Source organism: Micromesistius poutassou, assembly GCF_964030765.1.
Source record: "Micromesistius poutassou genome assembly, chromosome: 21".
In the NCBI taxonomy this organism is placed as follows: Eukaryota; Metazoa; Chordata; class Actinopteri; order Gadiformes; family Gadidae; genus Micromesistius; species Micromesistius poutassou.
The window spans coordinates 6,857,510-6,880,321 of record NC_140291.1 but is presented as its reverse complement, the minus strand read 5'-3'; the positions used below and the strand labels follow the sequence as shown (position 1 = coordinate 6,880,321).

General features: G+C 45.2%; 1 protein-coding gene across 2 annotated transcripts; it reads right to left on the bottom strand.

Annotated features, from left to right (window-relative positions):
- Positions 1-256: 256 nt before the first annotated feature.
- On the bottom strand, positions 257-22,079 carry baiap2l1a (BAR/IMD domain containing adaptor protein 2 like 1a). 2 transcript variants are annotated; one of them, XM_084485688.1, is made up of 15 exons: positions 22,030-22,079; positions 21,839-21,927; positions 20,508-20,583; positions 20,024-20,110; positions 12,634-12,695; positions 10,686-10,757; positions 10,112-10,246; positions 7,013-7,165; positions 6,357-6,512; positions 5,943-6,066; positions 5,512-5,725; positions 4,209-4,268; positions 3,960-4,110; positions 1,758-1,795; positions 257-1,538 (listed from the first exon to the last, which is right to left on the bottom strand). In XM_084485688.1, exons 2-15 carry the CDS (start codon positions 21,887-21,889, stop codon positions 1,466-1,468), a joined length of 1,452 nt encoding a protein of 483 aa, XP_084341814.1. In that variant the 5' UTR covers positions 21,890-21,927; positions 22,030-22,079; the 3' UTR covers positions 257-1,465. The 2 variants fall into 2 exon arrangements, with proteins under 2 accessions (XP_084341814.1, XP_084341815.1); XM_084485689.1 differs by lacking the exons at positions 21,839-21,927; positions 22,030-22,079 and adding an exon at positions 21,028-21,177.
- Positions 22,080-22,812: the final 733 nt, after the last annotated feature.

Sequence of the window (22,812 nt, the reverse complement as noted above, 5' to 3'; positions counted from 1 at the left end):
TCTCACGTGTATGTAGTTGAATGTATGTTTTTATCTTTGTGGGCGGGAGTGCTGTGAAGAGTCGTACATGTGAAAGCATGGTTGTTCTCCTTTAAATGTATTAGAGCTATCTGTGTGTCCTGCCCAGACCTTTGCCCTCTGCAGCGTGTGCTCTCATGAACTGTTGACTTTACTTATTTTATAACGTGGTCTACTAATGGCCTATATTATAACTGTTTCAAAAAACAAACTTTAACTCATCTCAAAGGGTCACACGATATTTCTTAGGTTGTTTTATTGAGAAACAAAAAGACTACAATAGCCAACACAGAGGCAAGGCAGTACTACTCATTTAAAAAACAAACAAACATAAGAATAACTATTTCATAATCAATCCAGTTTTAAACATGTCTTATTCTGTGAGGTACCCAGCTTTATCATTGCCTCCAACCACAAATAATTTGTTTTCCATACAAAATATATTTTCCTAATTTTCTCCTTACATACATACATACATACATACATACATATGCTACACAATGCATTTTAACATTTCTACCTTCTTTGTTGTACTTAGTATATATATTTTTAAAGAATAACTTGAAATATGGCATACAATACAACATTGTTCATATTTTGTTCAGGTAGATCTGTATAGGCCTATCTGTGGTTACGGTGTCCCCTGTTATTCAAACGATTTAGATCACAATTAAAGCAAAGTAGACCCAACATTCAGTGAGAAACACAAATAGGGAAAAATGTACACATTTAAAATACATTCTAGAAGTCAATGGCAAATCAAAAATCAATGTGGCCCCAATAGTGTCTCAGACTGGGTGTCATGTTACTGTGTGAATACAGCTCCACGACGAACTTCTGTGCTGAAGGATTAACTTGTAAATAAATAGCCTGTTCGAAGGGTGCACTCGTAAAACCCAGCCCATTTACCATAACATATGTCACTCTCCCTTCATCCTCACACAATGTCTCTAACACACTATCTATGTTTAAATATAAATAAAGAAAATGAAGATACACTTGATGCTTAAGTCAGGAAGGCAACCTGCTTGCTAGTCTGTCTCAGGACCGTACAACCACTAGGTGTCGCCATATTCACAACTGCACCAGGACGTCATATATAACCAATCATTGGTAAGGAAGTCTACCAATGGTGACCGGTCTATCGGTGACGAAACTATATATTAATACACATAGCCAGCTAGATGCACAATGTCTAAATGCATATTGAAAAAGTGTAAATTCACGTGGCAACACTTTTAGGCTGAAAATCCATGATCGTTGTGACGATATTAACATACACAAGGAGAAGGCTCTCTTTGCTAACATGTTGTTGATGCTTGTGATGGACCAGACTACATCTGAGCAAGACTAGCTAGCGGGTTAGCAGGACAGGACAGGACAGTTGGTGGAGATCGGATGCAACTCTGATTGTGAAGATCAAATGTGTTTTGGCACTGGTGGCTGGTTAGACGTGCGGTGCTGATCTGTCATTCGTGACCGTGGGCCGCAGCTTGATGGTGGCGAATGGATTTCCTCCGCTGTATACGAAAAACATAGATGTCATGAGGAGACGGTCCATAAAAGACCTGATTCAATCATAGAGTCAGTATGGATTAAATACAAATGTTTTTACAAATAAAAAACAACAGCAGCATAACCCCTATAGTGTCAAATACATTGGCTATCCACTTAAAATAATACATAATACAAATCATAACAAAATCTGGGTAATTATCGAGCCTCAAAGAGACACTCACCCCAGAAAAGCAGGAGACTTTCCAATCCCGTTGGAAACCTGTTGAAGGAGAGCAGAGAGGATCCTCAGTAAACACAATACAGTGTAAACACACACACACACACAATAATAATGAGAAATCTTTAATAACTGTGTAAACACAGCCTTTGTCCAGCTGTTAAGACAGTGCTGTAAGACAGGTCTGATGGGATTTTTCAGAACACCCATCCCCTCCATACACACATGCACACACAAACACATGCACACACAAACACACGCACGCACACACACACACACACACACACACACACACACACACACACACACACACACACACACACACACACACACACACACACACACACATGCACACACAGACACACACAGACACACATGTACACATTCACACACACACAGACACATGCATACATTCACTCACCATGCACACGTACACACACACACACACACACACACACCCACATCTTTGTCTCACTCTCTCTTACACTCTCTCGTTCTGTATTTGAATCTCTGTCTCTATCTCTTTCACATTCACCTACACACACACACATACAAGCACACGCACACACACACGCGCACAGCGTCCTCAGTGAAAGCATGCATCATGACCTCAGAGGCCTCTGCAGAGTAATCAGGAATCTAGAAGATCTAGAAAGTCAAGGGGCCATGACAAAGCCATCATCTCCACGGGGGCCAAGGAGCGTGAAGACAGGTGAACACAGGTGGAGGAGGATGGGCACACACACATTCCTCAAAAAGCTGACGAATTAGGGGAGGGTCTAGAGCCACGTTATCAAAACATCTAGCACTCGGCTAACCCTGACTCTCTACCCCAATGTGTGTGTGTGTGTGTGTGTGTGTGTGTGTGTGTGTTAGGGTGAAAGAGAGAGAAATACAGAGAGATAGTAAGAGAGAGTGGGACAAAGATGGATGGCACTAGCAGGTATTCTCATGGCAAAGATGTTTTCGAAGAGTGCGGCTATCAACACTGTCGCTCTGTTGTTGTGAGAGTTGTATGTATTCCTGTGCAGATAATGACATGTATCGTTTAGCTGGGGCACATTTTTCATCAATATAGTATTTACACAAAGGATGGGGGGGGAGGGAGGGGGGGGGCTAGTGGGTTCTTCTGTAACTACGGCAACCCTTGCCATAGAGAGGGGCCTAGACAAATAGCCTGAACTACAATGTATTTGTATCGGGACAGAGAGAGAGAGAGAGAGAGAGAGAGAGAAGGACAAAGAGAGAGACAGAGAGGAAGACAAAGAGAGAGTGAGAGACAACAACAGAGCGGAGAACCCAAAAAATGGCGAGAAAGGTGTAGGCCTACAGTAAAGAGAGAAAGGAGGGAGGGTGATATTGAAGGTGTGTGTGGAACAATAGTTCACAGTTAGCAGATCTTTCATTACCAATTTGACGGCCCTTAATGAAAATGTGGAGTACAGTACGTCCTCTTTTGTCGTCCCATCCTATTCCCTCTCTCTCTCTCTCTCTCTCTCTCTCTCTCTCTCTCTCTCTCTCTCTCTCTCTCTCTCTGCCAACCCATTATTAGTCATTTCATTCCTAAATAGAGGCTGAACCTGGCTGGGAGCATTGTTGAGATGTCTGAGCCACGCAAAGCTCATACCATGGTCCTGTGCTTTCTCTCAATTTCAATAACACTACTGGATTTCCCTAGTTGACAGCCCATTGGATTAATATAAATTGGGAAAAAATATTACAGACAAACATTCAGGGTTTTCTCTGTTCCTAAACACAAGGGGGATCTTCTTTCAGTAGTTTTTGTTGTTGAGAAAACTAATAACTAATAACTAATACTTCTTTACTTTAATTGTAGTATTACGGTTACGGTTACAATACAAAACAACAGTATGCCTACACTAACACTATCACTATCAGGAAATTCACCGCATGAATTCCTTTCACAGGTTTACTTCCTGGATAAGCCTAATTAATATCGTGGTGACAGTAGTGATATAAATACAACGTGGGCTTTTGGTATTTGTTAGATCTGTAAGGGGACACCCTTAGTGGTCAGGTTGCAGTGTTTGCAAGTGCAGCAATAATCATCTGAAAAATGATCGCCCAGATCATGTTTGGCCTTTAATAGACATTATATTGCCCTGTCATATTATAAATTGAGAAGCAAAAGATCTGTATGGTCAGTGAGTAAGAAACCAAAACAACAACCAGATCAGGTACTGACCGTGCTGTGTGGTGAGGGGGTGGAGCCCACCATGGGCCTGGAGGGGGCGAGGTCACTGTAGTCTGGGGGCGGCAGCAGCACAGGCTCCTCCTCTGCCTGTTCCGGCAGGCAGACCTGGCTGACGCTGCGCCGGGGCGTATCCATGCTGCCGCTTGGGAGACGATTGATACATTTACTTTGTGACATCTATATTGATATACCATTCTTATTCTATATTTCTATTTTCTATATATAAAGGATGAGTCTCACCTGTTTGCATTGGCGTGCTCTGTATACGGTCGACAGTAGGATGAGGGAAACCAGCCTCGTCTACAAAACAAAGGGATGAAAAGCATGACTCTCAAACCACTTCTTTGAAGAGCTCAAATGGCCGACAGTGCCAATCATAGTCGGTTACAATGATCTAACCCTAAGCACAAGATCAACTGGTTTGACAATAGCTTTGTCAGTACAGCCACACAGGCAGTAACTGTGTGTCCTGCAAAAATATGAAACATTCAAAAGATTTACTGCAACAGCACTCCACCCCCACATCTATACTCAGACACACACATGCACACACACAAGCACGCACGCACACACACACACACACACACACACACACACACACACACACACACACTGCACACACGCACACACGCACACATGCACACACATGCACACACGCACACACACACACACACACATTTTTGGACAGATCATCACACAAAAAGAGAAAGGGGTAGAGAGGGAGAGAAAAAAGTAAAATAAAACAAAATGAAACAGCTAAACAGAAGAGGGAGGAAGAGAACATTTTAATATTAAAGATAATATAAATAAGGAAAGACTGCAAGCTAGAGTTTGTGTAGGTGAACAGGCGAAGAGGGAGAGAGAGAGAGAGAGAGAGAGAGAGAGAGAGAGAATAGGATGGGACGACAAGAGTTAAATAACACACGCCAAAATAAATATAAAGCCAAACATGCTTGACATGCTTAAAGGTGTGAGATCAGGACAACGCAACACATGGCAGGAACTACTATTGCCACCTGGAACACGTGAGGCAGGTTTTCCTGGAAAATAAGTTACATTTCACACCCAGGGTGTGTCTGAGCCAAGTGCATATTTCCATCCCCATTTTAGATTTGGACCAATTTCCATTTATGTCTTGGAATAATAAAACCCATTGCATCACAGTGCCAGTGCCCTAGGTTAAACGCGGTTCAGTCACAGCTATGCTGGATTTTATCCAAGGGGCCAATCCAATCCAGAACTGTACACTTACACACACGCATTGTTCCAGAAAGGGAGTCATAAAGCTCCCATCATCCTGGATACAATTCTCTTTACTTTCTTTTTTTACTGTTGTCTTCAAACCTCAATGTCCCCTGCATGCCCTCCTATATCATTTGGTCATTAGTATGTTGGAAGACTGAAAAGGGGTAATACTGTATTAATTGACCAACATACATGTTAAATATATCAATTATTGAAACTAAGGAGAACTGAGGACTGACTGAGTAATAGTAATAGTACTAGTTGCAAGTGAACAAGTGAACAAGTCCTGAACACGTACTGCTTGGTGGCGTCCACCTCGCCGTACAGCCAGCCGTCGCGCTCCTCCTGCAGCAGCAGCAGGATGATGTCGCCCTCATCGAAGCTGAGCAGCGTGGGGTTGCTGCCCGCCTTGTGGGGGAAGATGGTCCGCACGTGTGACCTCTTGCCCCCGTCCAGGTCCGACGACTGGGACGCGGAGCTGGACAGGTTGTCCTCCCCGAGGCTGCCCTGGTCTGGAGGGGTTGGAGAAGGGAGATGAGGGAAGGGAGAGTGGGGAATGTTTTCGAGTCCTCTCTGGGGGTTCTTGTCTTTGTTCTTTAAAATATGACTACATTACACAGACTCTAGAGTGACTGATGATTAGATCAGTAAGTCTCAGTGAGTAACATATCGGTAAGGCATGAGACTTAACCACGTTTCCTTGACGACCGCCACAACACAAACACATACCTGAGCGCTGGTCCGAGTGGGACGTGAGGGGGGGCTGGGTCTCTTGGTGGAACATGTTAGCCAGAGGACTGATCTGGGCTTTGAGCTGGGGGGCCGGCGGAGGAACCATGGACTCAGCGTTCCTCTGGAGGAAGAGCACAGGGGCTAGTGTTAGCATTGAGTATACAAAGCAAGGCATTACTCAAATAGAGCTGAACATCTCCCATACAGCCACACACACACACACGCACACACAGACACAGACACACACACAGACACACACACCTCTGAGCAGTGAGCACAGTGAACGCGTACATACACACACACGTCAGGTCTCTCTCCTGTATGACCGCCCCCCCTCCCCCAAACATCTACCACCACCCTGACACCCCCCCCCCCCCCCCCCGCGTCTCCCAGGACCCTGAGGCCACTCACGCGGTTGTAGCGCTCCACCAGCGGCGAGGACCCCGGGGTGCTGGCCAGGGGGGTCGACGGCCTCTCGATCATGGTCATGATGGTGTCCGGCACCTTGGTGGCGTCGCTGCACTTCTCCTGCCAGCCGGAGAGCTTCCCCGCCAGCAGCTCTTTGGCCTGGAGGGGGTGGGGGGGGGGGGTGGGGGGTGTGGAGGTGTCAGACGCAGAGAGGCATAGGCTGCACCCTAACCCTTACCCTAGTGATCTTTACTGTTTATCGTGGTCAATTAGCAGACACACTTATCCGCAATTAATCAATTAATTTCCCATTTAGGAATTAATAACGTGCAATGTATGTATCTATCTATCTCTCTATCTGAATAGATGTTTGTCATACAGGTAGGGGTGAGAATCTTGCTCAGGGATGTCGTTGGTCTACTGGTAGACCGACGACCAGTAGACCGACGACCAGTAGACAGACGACGGTCTACTGGTCGTCTGTAGACATTGGACATTGGAGTTTGAACCCACAACAATTCCGCTGGGAGCTAATCACCCGAGCCGGATCAAGTAGCAGGTGAAATACAGGAAGCAGTATCGGACCACTTCATTGAACCTCCATACCCCCACCAACCCCCACCTTCACACGGTACCCCCCCCCCCCTCCCTGTGCTGACCTTGTCGTGGAAGGCGGTGATGTGGTAGGAGAACATGCAGTGTTTGTCCACCAGGAAGCAGAACCTCCTCTTCTCCTCCAGCAGCGCTTCCCTGCAGCCGTCGGCCATGAACTTCTGCATGTCCGTCTGCCGCAACGATATGGTCTCCAGGTACTGGGGGAGGGAGGGTCAAAGGTCAACACGAGGGTACTGGGAAATGTTAGGATGGATATTACACAATTTTTTCATTTTCACTCGATTTATTTTGGCCCTCCCTCTCCATGTACTGGGGAGGGAGGGTCAAAGGTCAACATGAGTACAATAGGGAGCGTTAGGATGGATATTACACCATTTTTTCACCATTTATTTGTGGGGCGGATGCATGATATTCATGAGCAGGTCCCACAAGGAGGTCTGCATGTACGCTGCAGTCCTCTGGGATTCGAACCCTTGATCTTTCGTTCCGGAGTCAAATTGACCACCTGAACATCATCAACCATCATTCAACGGAATGGTCAACGGAAAGCCGACTGTCACACTGAAGTGAAAGCAAAACCGAAGCAATGCCATTTCTTCCGCCAGCCACTAGTCTCAAGGACGAGTGGTTCATCCCTTGTGTTGCCAAGGTACGCGCTGTTCTCTACCCTGTATTTTCAGTTTGTTGAGGTTTATGTAACGCAAGACCTCACCTTGACCCATGAAGATAGAGACACACACACTTGCACACGCACTCACTCACGCACGCACATGTATTACACACTTGTGTACGCACTCACACACACGTACACACGCACGCACACACGCAAACACGCACAGACACACAAGTGCACGCACACACACACACACACACACACACACACACACACACACACAGTGACCACAGTGGGCGGGAGGAAGGAAAGCGACTGCTGGACCATGCGGTGGATGGTTGACAGTCCGGCAACGTCGTGATCTCAGCGTTATTAGAGTTCAGTGCCCACCTGCCAATCACAGAGCAGGGGAAGGACACTAAGCACTCTGCGACTGGGCTCAGAGTTCGGTTCCTCCGCCTCACACCCACACACACACACACACATGCGCGCGCGCACGCGCACACGCGCACACGTAAACACACAACCTCCCACCCACCCCCCGGTACGACTCGGTGAGCAGTGGCCAACTCGATACGTTCGCTGAGAGACACGCGTTGCCATAGAGCCGGCGAAGGAAGACACACACACACACACACACACACACACACACACACACGAACACACACACACACACACACAAAGACAGACGGACGTCTAGAGAAAGAGAGAAATTCGGGGGTCCATGATTTCAAATGACCAAGTCATGATCAGCCCCCCCACTCCCCTAGCAACGGTGATGGCGGTAGGTCTCCTGGGGACCGGCCTTTTTGTTTTCCTGCTGTGGGGTGTCAGTGAGACCGAGCTCCTCTTTCTGCCCTCCCTCTCACTTACTGTACCCTACATACACACACGCGTGTCACCCCCCTCTGTCCTATCGCTTGCTCTGAGGCACAGTTTCCATTTCAGCACCAAATGATCACTTCGAGTCAGAGTGGGGGGTCACAATGGAGCTCATTATCTGGTGTATCCTTATAGTTTCCTTAAAAAAAACATAGCTGGTCAGATGGTCCCCCACTTCTCTCTCCCTTTCTCTCTCCATCGCTCTCTCTGGTGTTATTTTTTCTCCACATAACAAGCCATTCAACAAGGATGAACAGCCCCCCCCCTGCACACACACACACACACATACACACACTCAGACAAGGGGGGATGGCACAATCAGACAGTTTCAGCATGCCCCAGATCCAGGGATGGTGTTATTGATGTGTGGATGCCATTCAGGTGTAGAGATGAACAGGGGAATGGCATTGGTATGATAGGGAGACGGAAAGGGAGAGAGGGAGGCAGAGAGAGAGAGACATAGAGAGAGAGAAAGAGAGAGCGAGAGAGAGTGTTGATAGAGAGTGGGAGAGCGATAAGGACCGGATAGATAAAGGTAAAAGGAGAGGGGGGAGAGACGAGATAGGTAGAGGGAGAGAGGGAAGGAGAGAGGGAGGGGGGGAGAGAAAGACACACATAGACACACACACACACACACACACACACACACACAAACACACACAAAACACACCCTTGCTTGTCGCCAACACAAGGGCAGGATTATAAACGTACAGGCATTGAACATCATACATTGAGCATTTAACCCAGAACCCCACCGCGCCTTTTCACAATAAAGGCACAGCACCCAATAACATGGACCGGACCCACACTAGTACACACTGCATAAAGATCAGCGTGCTGATAGCTAAAGATCTGATGCTGTGCGACAGGTGGGGATTTTTCATCCAAGCCACTTGGATCATCAATTTACCAAATGTTCGTTACGCCCACTCTCCCCTTAAACCAACTACTCTGTAATCAAAGGAAACCTGGCCAGGTGTAAATCCTGGTGTGTCTGTACTGTTTGTGTGTGTGTGTGTGTGTGTGTGTGTGTGTGTGTGTGTGGTTGTGCATGCGTTTTTGTGTTTGAGTTCCACAAGAAGATATGAGCATCCATCCATGTGTGTCTTCTTGTGCATCTGGGTGTATGCGTGTTTTGATGAGCACACAATTTTTCTGCATCGTAACTGAGACCATTGAGGCGATAGTGAATGGCCCTCGCACCGTGATAAATCTGGAACAAAGAGCTGTTGGCATGGCAACATCAACACAGAGAAACACTTCATGTGCCCACCTTGCCACACCCAGTTAAACACTTTGCCTTCATGTACGCTCTGCTCCTTACTACTTGAAAACACAATGATGGAAATCCTTCTTATGTTATGCTTGCAGATGTGTTTATGTTATCACAATCACATTTCTCAGATGTAAAATCACAAGTAAACCATTTTTTGCTGTTGAGCTTGGCTGTTATAACACTCTCGGCATAAGAACTACAATACCATCCACTGCCTTCAAGTACAGCTCCCCTATTTCCCCCAGCGCATGGCAGCGACGCTACAGCGAACCCCGCTAGCCCCAGCTGACCGTAGCAAATGTGCTCCAACCCCCACACACAGGGTGAGGGCCCAGAGGGTGAGTTCTTTGAGGTCTGTCCACCGTGTCCTACCTCATTCTCTTTGATGTCGTACTTGGAGGAGTTTTTCCCCTGGCTCTTCCTCCTCAGCTTCTTCAGGTCGGTCTGGGAGCGCTCCAGAGAGTCCTGCTTCACCTTGTGCTCCGTCTGGTAGCGCTTGAAGGTCGCCTGAGGGGACACGGTGATATGCTCCTTATGGATATAGCAGTAGATAGATGAATGGATGGATGGATGGATGGATGAATGGATAGATAGATGTTGGACGGATCAGTGAATTTTGGATGGATGAGTAGTTGGATGGATAGATGAATAGATGGATGGATTGATGAATGGATAGATAGATGGACGGATGAATAGACAAAGGATAGATAATGGATGGATGGATGAGTGGCTGGATGGATGATTTGAAGGAGGTCTGGAGATAGCTGGATGGATGGTTATGGCAGAATGGACGTATTGATCGATGATGGATAAATGTATGGACGGACAGACCCATGGACATGCTGGACAGTGAAGTGTCAACACTGCATCGATTATGGCAGCGAGCCACGCCCTTCCCACCACACCCCAACCCCACACAACCCCACACACAAGGCGGTGTAGTTACAGTCATGTATTTGACGTCCATCTCTGTCTTCTTCTCGAGCTCGGTGATGATCTCACGGTGGAACCTCTTGAACTGTGAAGACAATGGAGACGTATATTACTATTGCTGTGCAGGAGAGGGCAGGATTCCTGTGGTAGGATGGGCTTATCAACATGCTGAGCATCAATGATTTACAGCTCTCCCTGTTGCAAAACAGTTGTAGACCCAAAGGGCGCTACTTTAGGATGGACTTCAAAAAAATGTTGGGAGCCAATGTACTTTTCAACTTGTTCTAACATGTTTATTTGTGATACAAAAGCAGGTTTGTGTAATTGATCAAAATATAACCCTCTATTTCAGTATTGGGCTGCTATCCAATAACCAGAATCACTTTCATTGTGTCCACCTATATGATAATGAATATATATCCATATGTGGGATGTGACTATGATTACCTTGATAACTAATATGGCTAGCATGTTTTTGTAGTGAACAAGGTGCAGCTATGAATATACAAAGACACTTAAGATTCACCAAAACACAAGAAACACTCTACCTTCAGCAAGACATTAAGACCCCTTATCCCATGTGGCATATTATTATCATAGTCAATGATACTAATACTCTCAATATTGAACAAAAAAAAACCCACACAAACACACACCACCTTTGAAGATAATTCAAGTCAAGTCTTCCATACTTCTGCTGCATCAGCGTTTGCTTACTGCCTGAAGGTTCAAACCTGTGACTGACCTGTGTCTCTCTCATCGTACATGGGACTTGTCACTCGGGTTTATGTCTCACTAGCGACAGGTATTCAACGCATTCTTCCCAGAGACAACACCGAGCTCGAAGCCGGTTCTGCCATCCACTTTCAACTTTCCCCTTCACCTCTAGATTCAAGTGTTGTTAACAACTGAAAAGTAAAGCATGACCAAAAATGGCCATCTCTCTGTTCTAAAGTGGAATTCTTACCTAATGCTGACATACTTCGGTTACGTATCTAAAGATTATGGTTACGAGGTGACGGAGTGAGAGAGACCTTTCTGGAATGATAATTGTTCATAAAAGAGGTGTGTGTGTGTGTGTGTGTGTGTGTGTGTGTTGCAAACCAGCACAACAACACCAGTATGTAACCTTGGTGAGTTAACGACATTTTCCAGAGGCCGTAAAATACCCCACATGATTCTAGCGGCTTGAACTACCTCAACTGATTACACGTAAAACCCAGGGCTTCCACTGCATACTGTGGCTTTTCAGTGTCCCACCGCGGTGCAATAGGCCGTATCATTGGGGAAATCCTTCTTCAAATTTAAAAATGGGTTCAAAGACATGACACTAGATGAGTACAGACATTGAGTAGCGGTAGTATCACTCTATGAGAATGTTGATAACAGTAATGATGATGAACATCGTTATTCTCATTATGGATATCATCATTATTTAGGATATTTTCCATCTTATGGTGGAAATCTACTGGATATAAGTATTGACCCTTTTGGGTATATGTAGGCGTGTATATATGTATGTATGTATATATTTATGTAGGTAAGTGTATGCATGTATATGCAAACACACTGTATGTGTATGACATTTGTTTGTTACTCTTAAATGTGAGAAGTGGGGGGCTTGATATCAGCTGAAGCTTCTGCCCCTACCCTTTGGTTACGACCAATAAAATAAATGCATTCATGCATTCATTCAATTCATCCATACAGCAGCATGGGCATATAAGCAGGAATATCTTTGCGGCATTCAAGAGATCAGCGTGTACTCTGTACTCACCGCTGAAAACCCTCCAGGCAATTCCTGAGTCTTGATCGGATAAGCATTATGCAAGATCTGATAAGATGAACACTTAACTTGGAACTATGTCGTTCCAGCTGCATAACAAGCAAAAAGCAGGGCCATGGTCCCTCAACAGATACTCATGAAACTACTCATTTATACCAAATACGACTGTACTTACATTCTCCTCCAGTTCCATTTGGACCATCTTGTGGGTCTCTCCAATCTCCATGAGGACCATGCCTTGGAGACACAAAGATAAACCAGTACATTAGACAAGTGGGTTTTTGATTAATGTGACACAAGAACAATTGATGAAAAGAGAAGAAAGCTCCAAAACATATTACAACACATCCATTAATGGTCTTATGATTTTTCTGATAAAGGACAGCAATTTGGCACTCCATTTATCAAAATGTGTATAGGTTTATTTGATGACATCCATCTATCTAGGTGTGGTTAGTTGTCCTTGTTATGACAATACAATACTATACAATACAGATAAGATAAGAAGTGAGATGAAAGGCAAAAATAATGGATTTGTGAATACAAGAAAGTATTCTTGGAATTCTGGAATGTTGCAGTCAAATAAAGACACAAATGAATGTGTCAGCTGACTGTAGTGTAAATACCTGTACATGTGTATTTACATCAAAACAATCTATATGGCCCACAAACCAGTTCTTTCTCAATACAGTACATAAACTCAACACACCAGTACGGGACAATCTAAAAACAAATCTACCGACAACACATGCCCCTTTTCCAGCTGTCAGTGTGTGAACAGCTGTATAAAAAGTACCATTTTATCCTGTTGCATTGGTGAGAACAATCCACTTTCACAGAAACGGATCCCAGTGAGGGCCGGCAGGCGTACGGCCGAGGACAATGGGCACCGCTCAATACAGCAGACGGCAAGAGACAATCACAACTGAACCGTTTTCATCACAATAGAGTGACATCTAGACCTAAAGGTTCACTACAGGACAAACAGTGTTCTGGCAAACAGCAGAATACACAGCGGGTGCAGGACTCTGCAGAGGGTCCGTTCTGTGCTACTCTGTTCTAGGAGGGCTCTGGGAAGGTGAGGCAGAACAGGAACAAGCGTATCAGCTGAGTACTTAAACAAACTCATATGGGCACGAGTTTGAGTGCCCCCTATACATGCACACACGCATGCGCATATACACACTCACACACACACACACACACACACACACACACACACACACACACACACACACACATAATACATACACACACACACACATGCACACACACACACACACACACACACACACACACACACACACACACACCTAAAAGCCCTCTGGACCACGGCTGCATGACAGCAGGGTCCAGCTACAACAACATTGACCTCTGAAAGGTCCCCAGAAAGTACTGGTGAAGGCCTTCTTTGTGCTCCAGTGGCAGCGGTGATGTGTGTGTGTGTTTGGGGGGGGGGGAGCTGGGGGGTGGAGCAGGTGATCATGTTTATACAGTCCCCACATCCAACAACAGCACCCACACAAGGGGGAGTGAGGGGGAGGATGATGAGGTTGAGGGTGGGGATGAAGAGGGGGGGGGGGTCTAAAAGGTCAAGGTACACCTGTAGGGTTCCACCTGTGATGCCAAGGTGCTGGATAAGAGGCTGCTGTACCGCACACCTATACAGGATAAGCCCTGGCAGACACCACTGTTTACCTTCACAGGGCATTAAGATTGACCCATGCGGAAATGTTACACTTGAAATGGTGGACTAGTTATTATTCTGTCCCTGTGCCAATAATGGCTAATCGACATGAGCCATGCATGTGGCTAGAGGTAGCTAAGAAGAGTACATAAAGTTAAAGCAAATGTTTTTCCTTTTTAAAGCACATTGATTTGGTGGTAGAACGGCAGATAAAGATTTATACAGGAACTTACTCAAGTCATTTGTAGTAAACTTTCAATGGTGTTCACATGTTTCTGTAGACAAAACAATTCCAAGCCAAGACACACCAAAAATCCATCGTTTGAACTTAATATAAACTGCCTTTCTACTTGCGCGAAATCACAGCAAGGAGGAAGTGGGAGAGAGCTATCAAGTGGACTTCTTCAACACAATGACAACATTGAGGTGACTCGCTCTGATGTGAGGTGTAAATAAGTTGATTCTGCAGGAGGGAAGCCATCTTGCCAAGCTTCAAGCTATGCCTCAAGTAATTTTGAATGAAGCACAATGAGGACAAACACACTCACAAGAACTTGACGTCTATAATTTGATGTCATGGCATGTCTGGCTACACCTTAAGCATTCCTCGCAGATGACATGGTGACTTATCACGATTAAAACCTTGTGCTGTCATAGGAAGCGACGAGTGATTGAATAAATAGGATTAAGATAGCCTATAATCATGACAAATTGTACACGATAGTTCACATGTCGGACTGGTGGCGCTGCTCTTCAGCTTACTGAGCTGTTGTCTATACATTTTGCGCTAACTGCTTTTGTTTTAATTTACCTGAATGCGTGTCATGTGTGTGTGTGTGTGTCATTTTTCAAATATTAAACAAAGGCGTCAAAAATTAAAAGGACCCCCCCCCTCTTTGAAACATGCGTTCTGGGCATTCGGATATGACCAAACACATACAAATCCAGGTTTAAAAGGGTCTTATGCAATATCAGTGTGGTTGAACCATTCTCATTCTTTTACCAACGGCTGAACTCGCTCTGAACTTTGCAGTTTGTGGTTGACATACTATATGTCCCCTTAAAGTAAATGGTGCAGGACAGGTGAACCCAAGTGGCTGCACCGTAGGGGTCAGTGTACTGTTCATGGGACGTCCCATCAGCCTCACTGTGGATACCATCTCAGGAGAGGGCAAGGGAGGGAGGGGGGGATCCTTGGGTCTTGCTATGGGCACATTCTTATCCTTCTTGATAAAATATTGTCATAATGAGTCATACAAGAAGGTGCCCATGCAAGTACAGGTGCGCGCACACAAACACATACACACACACACGCACGCACACACGCACGCACACACACACACACACACACACACACACACACACACACACACACACACACACACACACACACAAACACACACACTCCCACACACTCCCACACACTCACAAATCTATTTGACAATAGTCTGGGAGGCAGTACAGCTGATGTAATAAAGTTAATAAAAAGTTTCTATTGCTTTTTTTTTCAAGATACGGATTGGTCTAATATATGTTATCATGTGATCAATTTGAGATAACAGGCAATTTAACTGACTATTTCCTTGTACAACTCCTGTTCTATGTAACGAAAATGTATTCAAAATATTTCTCTCAAAATGTTTTCTTTTCAAGAAATGTATGGGGCAGCATTGTGACTCAATGTCATAATGTGTATGTACTCTACTGTGTCCCAGTAGCTACTAGCCAAACCCCATAGAGCAGTGGTTCTCAACTGGTCTAGCCTTTTACTATCGATTTATATTGCAGTAATCAACAATGCTTTCCGGTACCGTTAAACAAATGGAGCGAACAAACAAGCTGCAACAATTGTGGCTAAACTCAAGGAAATAGTAAGCCTTTGAACCATGACTTAACACAGTAACATTAGTTCATTCTTTCTATCGATAAAGGTTTATAAGCTACTTATGTGTCGCGGCCCACTAGTTGAGAATCACTGCATCAGAGCTCATGTAGCTCTGCAGGTTTTGTATAGAGCTACTACATGAACAAGTTCCGATAAAGATTCTAGTTTCAAATGGTCAAAATGTCATCTGGCTATCTAACCTTAACCCTACTACTGTCAAGGGAAAATAAAGGGTTTCAAAATGCCCAGTTGCCATGGTTAGTGAGCAGGTATTGCCTGGCTCCGCGGTTTAAACAATTGTTTATTGTGTATGTAAGAAAGTAGAGGAGCTGTGACAATATGGAGGCCCGGGCCCCTGGGTGTTATGGCCTACTATTGGTTCCTGTGAGGGCCCTTAGGAAAGGAAAGAATAGAGATTTCAAGCCGAACCCACCCACGGTAATAGCTCTTCTGGGTGTGATCCCTGTAACAGTGAATCATCATCAAGGTCCATGTCACCAAACTATCCCCTGTTTATTTTACTCTTAGGGTAAATTCCCAGAAGATGTTATGGCATCTTATCAGACCGTATAACTCAATATGACACAGATAAAGTGATAGTAGAATGAAACAAGACAACATATCTGAGATGCTGAACATACATATCTGCAGCAAGATGTTCACGGTGTGAAGGCACGCCAATTAGAAAGGCTTGGATGGTTACGATATGTGGCGCTTTTAAGGAAATAATCTACAGTAGAGGTAGAATGAGAGAGAGAGAGACAGAGAGAGAAGAAAATGTGTGCGAGAGAGAGAGAGAGAGAGAGAGAGAGAGAGAGAGAGAGAGAGAGAGAGAGAGAGAGAGAGAGAGAGGTGGTGCATGAAGGAAGGTCTGTATGTAGGGTTGAGTAAGTGAGACAGAGAGCGGGAGAGAGACAGCTCAGACAGACAGATCAGAATGGGGACCTGGGTCTCTGACATCCAACAGAGATGTATGTGTCCATCTGTCAGAGAGCGAGCGAGAGACTTGGCGATATTAGGTAATACTTGATTCTTGAATGTACAGGGGATACTAATGATGTCATATCACTTATAAGAGAGAAATGGTCTTTCGCATCCTGACGACAACGCAGTCTGTGGGACAGACCCCGAAACATCCCACTCACGTCAACAACCCCAAGACAGCAGTTTTGAAGATTCACAAACTCTTTCTCAGCTTACCGTGACTGACTGCTTCTTCCCCCGTTTAGAGGAGTAAATTGGCTGCTCTCCAAAGCAAAGATGCGTTACCAGAGGTAATCAGGCAGAAACGATCTGCCCTCAATCTGGGCAGGAATCCATTAGCATTTGAGTCCCGCTGAAAGCTCAACCTTAGTGTTTAAAATAGCCCCATCGTCAGCCGAGGGTTGACAAGTGTAGCTAAGAGAAAAGGTGGAAGAGGTGGTGCAGGTGGAGATGTTGTTCTTTCTACAATCACTTTTTGTTGATACCTACTGCTTTGGGGCAACACCCTGTAGGGCACAACAGAAGTGGCTTTACAGGAAGTCTCTAATTCTAGACCCATTGAAAACCCTGAGTGGAATCGTGTGTCTTATTTCCTCCGGGTCGATGATTTCTACGATACCAAATGTCATATTTGAAGCACACACAATAGGCTTGGATTTTGCAGAGATACGGGAGAATGGGAGCTCAAACCACTTGGCTTTAAAAAAGGGATTTCATGGTGACAATTGGCGGTATTGGACCGGCAACCCTGGGGGCCTTTAGGTTTTACGGTAGGTAAAATGTATGTATTAGACTCTATAGCGCTTAAAAACAGGAAGGGGGCTGAGAATGTCCCTGTTCGCCACTCTCTCTTTCTTTTGTCACTGAGTGTAAATCATCTCTTCTCTAGTTCCTTAAACCATCCTCCAATTACCGTATAGCCACTCTCGCTATGACCAAAACACTGTAATTTTTGACCACATTCCCGAAATGCTTTCCATGTCTACATGGTCGGGCTAATTTGCCTACTATTTTAAAGGCGACAACAAAGGTCACACCACAAGGAATCTGACGAGTGCTCTTTGTACGTTGTCCGAGACCTCGCTTTCCGAGTTAATCGACTTGCCTTTATAAGGCGATAACGAGATGACTTTGGCTGTTGGCTACAAAGTTGTGTGGACAGAACTAACGTTTACAAAGTCATGGCGAGGGAAGGGAGGTCAAACCACTGTAACAGCTACCTGTGCTACACTCGTACCAGCTACTATAAGGATAAACTCTCCAACCTCGTCTTTAGGGAGTGAGGAATGAGAGCAAAGGGGAGAATTACTTTGCTTTAGGAAAATATGTTACGGCCTGTATATAGGAAATATATTCAAAAAAGGGCCTATATTTGGGATATGTTTCTATATATTGGATATCGTTAAACACATGTTTTTAATAAATGGGAGGGACAGTTATGAATGTTATATAAACCTAAATATTTTTGTAATTCGGCTCTCTGAAAAAATAAAACTACAATCTGCCCAATGTATGAAGACACCAGGAACAATATTTCAAACCGAGCAATACGATGAGTTATTTCAATAAAAATCCATAAAGACGGAGACGGAGAGTCACTATGTCACCGATCTCTATGCCTGCACTAAAGACAGGGATTCCTTGGATAGTCTGCAGGTTGAAGACAGTGAAATCAAATGAGGATCAAAATCCAACTAGGTGAAACACTTTTGGCCGTACAGCTGATGGGAAGGGGACCTGGTGGGAGAGGCGTTTGAGGAGAACAAAAATCTCTGTCCTTCCGACTGTTTGTTCAGTTTGTTTGCCTCCACCGTTCTGTGTGACGAGTGTGAGAATTCACACAGCCCTGCCATGGTCGCTCCGGCCAGGCCAAAGTGTCCGGACGAAGACAGAGATATGCTCTAAAGAAGGACGACTTAAAAGGGGACGCATTCATCTTGTTCCTGATGGAATCCTAAAACTGATCTAAAACCGATTGGAACGGCAGAATGATGAATGATATGCTCCACAAGGCATTGGCCCTTGTAGTCCGCTTTCAGTCGATATTACATAACTGAATTTATGTCTTACTGGTTTCATGTATGTGTTCTGTAAGGATTGTATTCACCTTAAGCCCACATATGCCCCGCCGTCATTCTTTTCTTATCACAGTGAAACATAATGGGATAAGAACACATAACCTGGTTGACATGACGATGAATGTTGCCATATCAACTGAATGGTAGGAAGGAAATTGTACCAAAGTGATCGTTTGTTGCTCCTTGGGTTTTCTAAATCGTATCAATTGTTTTTCTTATCTGCAATTTCTATTTCATAAAACCTATGCAGAGAGGCCATCGAAAGTAAATGTTTTTCTAAACGGTTCAAGCAGCGCTGCTGTTAAGGAAAATGGCGAGCTAAATGTAGGAATCCTACTGGTATAACCATTTCTGATTCGGTCTGGTTTGTATCACCAACCACTGTAACCTGAGCTGCCATGTCCTTTCTGGACACAAGCGCACCGTGAACACTTGTTACAACATGAACCAGACCGGCAGATATATATTCGGTACCCCTTGCACCACACCCCCTTGGGTAAAACCAGGGCATCTCTGTGTTTCTCCAGCTCAGGGATAATGATCGGCGCTGAGTCACAGACATGAATGACTACAAGCTCAAGTCTCACACAAAGAAACATCAACAGAGCGACAAGGAGGTCGTGTGAAAAAGATAGGTTGTTATTCCCCCCCCCCCCCTTGGCCAAGTCAAAAGGTGATATAAAAAAAATAATGAGCGGATGGTATAACCGAAACGGGCTATTTCCCTAGCTTGGCTCTATGTCTACTCTATGTCTACTCTATGTCTCTATGACACCTATGTCTACTCAGCGGAAAATGTCATAAACATTACGGCTATATACCGTGCAGATCACTGGTGGAGGAGGTGGGGTGATAGTTTGTGTGTGTGTGTGTGTGTGTGTGGGGGGGGGGGGGGGGGGGGGGGGGGGGCATCAGTCAACACAACACTCACCGAGTTCTCTGGAGACAGGGGATATTGTTGCATTTTCTCCAATCTTCGAGACGGCATCGAAGTAGGTCCTCCCTGCAAGAGCCATGGCTGGGATGGAAAAAGCGAACAATAAGAGAGTTTTGGGTAAAAATGACAGGATCTGATCATTTAATTATTATGGAAAGCTGCGAAAAGCCTTTACCATACGATTTCTAAAATAATATGAACCTTAGAAATTTCGAAATAAATCCAAATAAAAAGAAAACTTACTCTGAAATTAAAAACTGAGCAATATATTTATATTTTTTAGATTGCGAATGAGTACTTGATTGACTTGGAAAAGCGTCACAGTTACAGTATTTTGGGTCGTTTTATCAGCCTTCATTGAGTAAGGCTGATTGATTTGATCTTGTGATTGAGTGATCTTAGGAGCGACCGGTCATGCAGAACAATGCAGAACCATGTGTGCATGAGTGGTATTGTTCTCCCCAGACGAGGGCTTTACCTGTGACGGTTTTCTCATAGTTCTTTCCCAGGGTGACCAGGTTCCTGAGCCCGGGGTTGAACTGTTCCATCACATTCTAGAGCGGGCAGAGAGAGGAAAACAGCATCTAGTAAACCACACTTTATTGCTCAATATGAATCTATTGCTCTAATATAGGAACCAGCTCTTGCTTTCCGCCCAAAAACATTATAAATAAGAATATTGTGAGTAGGGCCATACACAAACACACGCACGCACGCGCGCACACACACACACACACACCCACACACACACACACACACACACACACACACACACACACACACACACACACACACACAGTGCGTGTGCTTGTTCTTTAAATAACAGAGGGGACGACGTTTTACTACAAAAGTAATACAATGTTCAATCGTTACAATGTCGTCGTCGTCGTCGTCGCCCCCCCCCCCCCCCCCCCTCTATAACGAAGTCTGGCACCAGGAGTCTGGCACAAGGAGTCTGCCACGAGCACCCCCCCCCCCGCCACCCACAACCTCTCTACCTATTGAAACACCTCAACAATCGAGTGTTGTTCGCCTCCCCAGCCGTTCCCCCGGCACGCCCCGGCGAGAACAATAAGGTCCTGCGGTCGGCTGAGAATCAAGAGTTGCGCTCGGAATTAAACAACCCCCAAAACAGGTTTTCTCTCTCGCTTTATCGCTCTCTCTCTTTTTTTTCATTCTCTAGCTCTCCAGTCCCCACTGTTTTCAGGAGAGATAGAGATAGTGAATGAAACTATTATGACATGGGTCAACACACACACACACACACACACACACACACACACACACACACACACACACACACACACACACACACACACACACACACACACACACACACACACACACACACACACACACACACACACACACACACACACACACACACACACACACAGGTGCCGATTGGTTGACAGTGTTGTTGAGAGATTTCCCCCTGCTTATCTGTCGAGGTGTCGCCTGGACGTGATTCGATCAGTGTGGATTGAGATGTATATGTAGCCTATCTCTTATCTTCGGATTAGCCATGCCGATCACATGTTCCACTGTCTGGGGTCAGCCTTTGGAGCGACTTCAACGAATGATCGAGTCAACTTTTTTTTTTACCTGTAACTTGGTCCACTTTGAAACGTAGCTGGAGTGTAGCTAAAGTATGTCTCTGGAATAAGAGCAGTCCTGTATAGTGTATATAGCTAACCTAAACCGACAAACGGAAACCTCATAATAAAAACACCTCTCATAAAAAAGTCACTCGAATCAGTCACTTGAATCATATATGATAGTATTTGATCTTTGATGTGATAATATTACCTTGTAGGTGCTCTCGGTCAGCTTGTTGACATCGTCCGGTTCCCGAGACATATCTCAGCTCCTATGTGGTTGATCCTCCGGGAACACTTCTATGGAAAAAAGGTATCGATCGAGCGAGCTTCACGATCACTCAAAGAAGAAGCAGCACGTTCCTGGTTCCCAGCGGGCAGACGACAGTCGGTGATACACACCTCAATCTGTGCATGTGGGCAGAGAGACGCAGAGCCGAGCCAGGAGACACACTGCGTTGAAGACCGTTCCCTGAAACTAACCGCACACTCTGCCAACTTCTGTGTGTGTGTGTGTGTGTGTGTGTGTGTGTGTGTGTGTGTGTGTGTGTGTGTGTGTGTGTGTGTGTGTGTGTGTGTGTGTGTGTGTGTGCGTGCGTGCGTGCGTGCGTGCGTGCGTGTGACAGCCGCTGAGCGCGTTGCTGTTTCGGGCAGGAGCGGCCGGGTCATGACGTCATGGCCATAGTCATGCACTTTCGACACTGCCGTGCACGTTATCATGATGAGTCTATGAGCTAGGAGAGGGTTGGGCCTGGCACCACTCCCTGGACTGGGAGCTATGTTTGATTACGCGCGTGTGTGTGTGTGTGTGTGTGTGTGTGTGTGTGTGTGTGTGTGTGTGTGTGTGTGTGTGTGTGTGTGTGTGTGTGGGTGGAGGTGTGCGTTTTAGTGTGCATGCGTGTGTGTGAGAGAATCAGAAATTGAGAGAGAGATTGGAGCAGTTTAGACCAAATTTTACTATATTTACTACTTACTATTTATCTATAAACTATCTATATTCCGGCTCATCGTGTTACATCGACATAATTGGAATTACTATTTGACTATTAATAATGTATCGAAAACTTGTGTATCTCTGGCGCCACCATGCGGACGTTCATTGGCATATGAATTACGCGCGCTTCTAGCCATTACGCATGAACTACACCGTAATTGAATAAATCAATATTGATGTTGTGATGATCC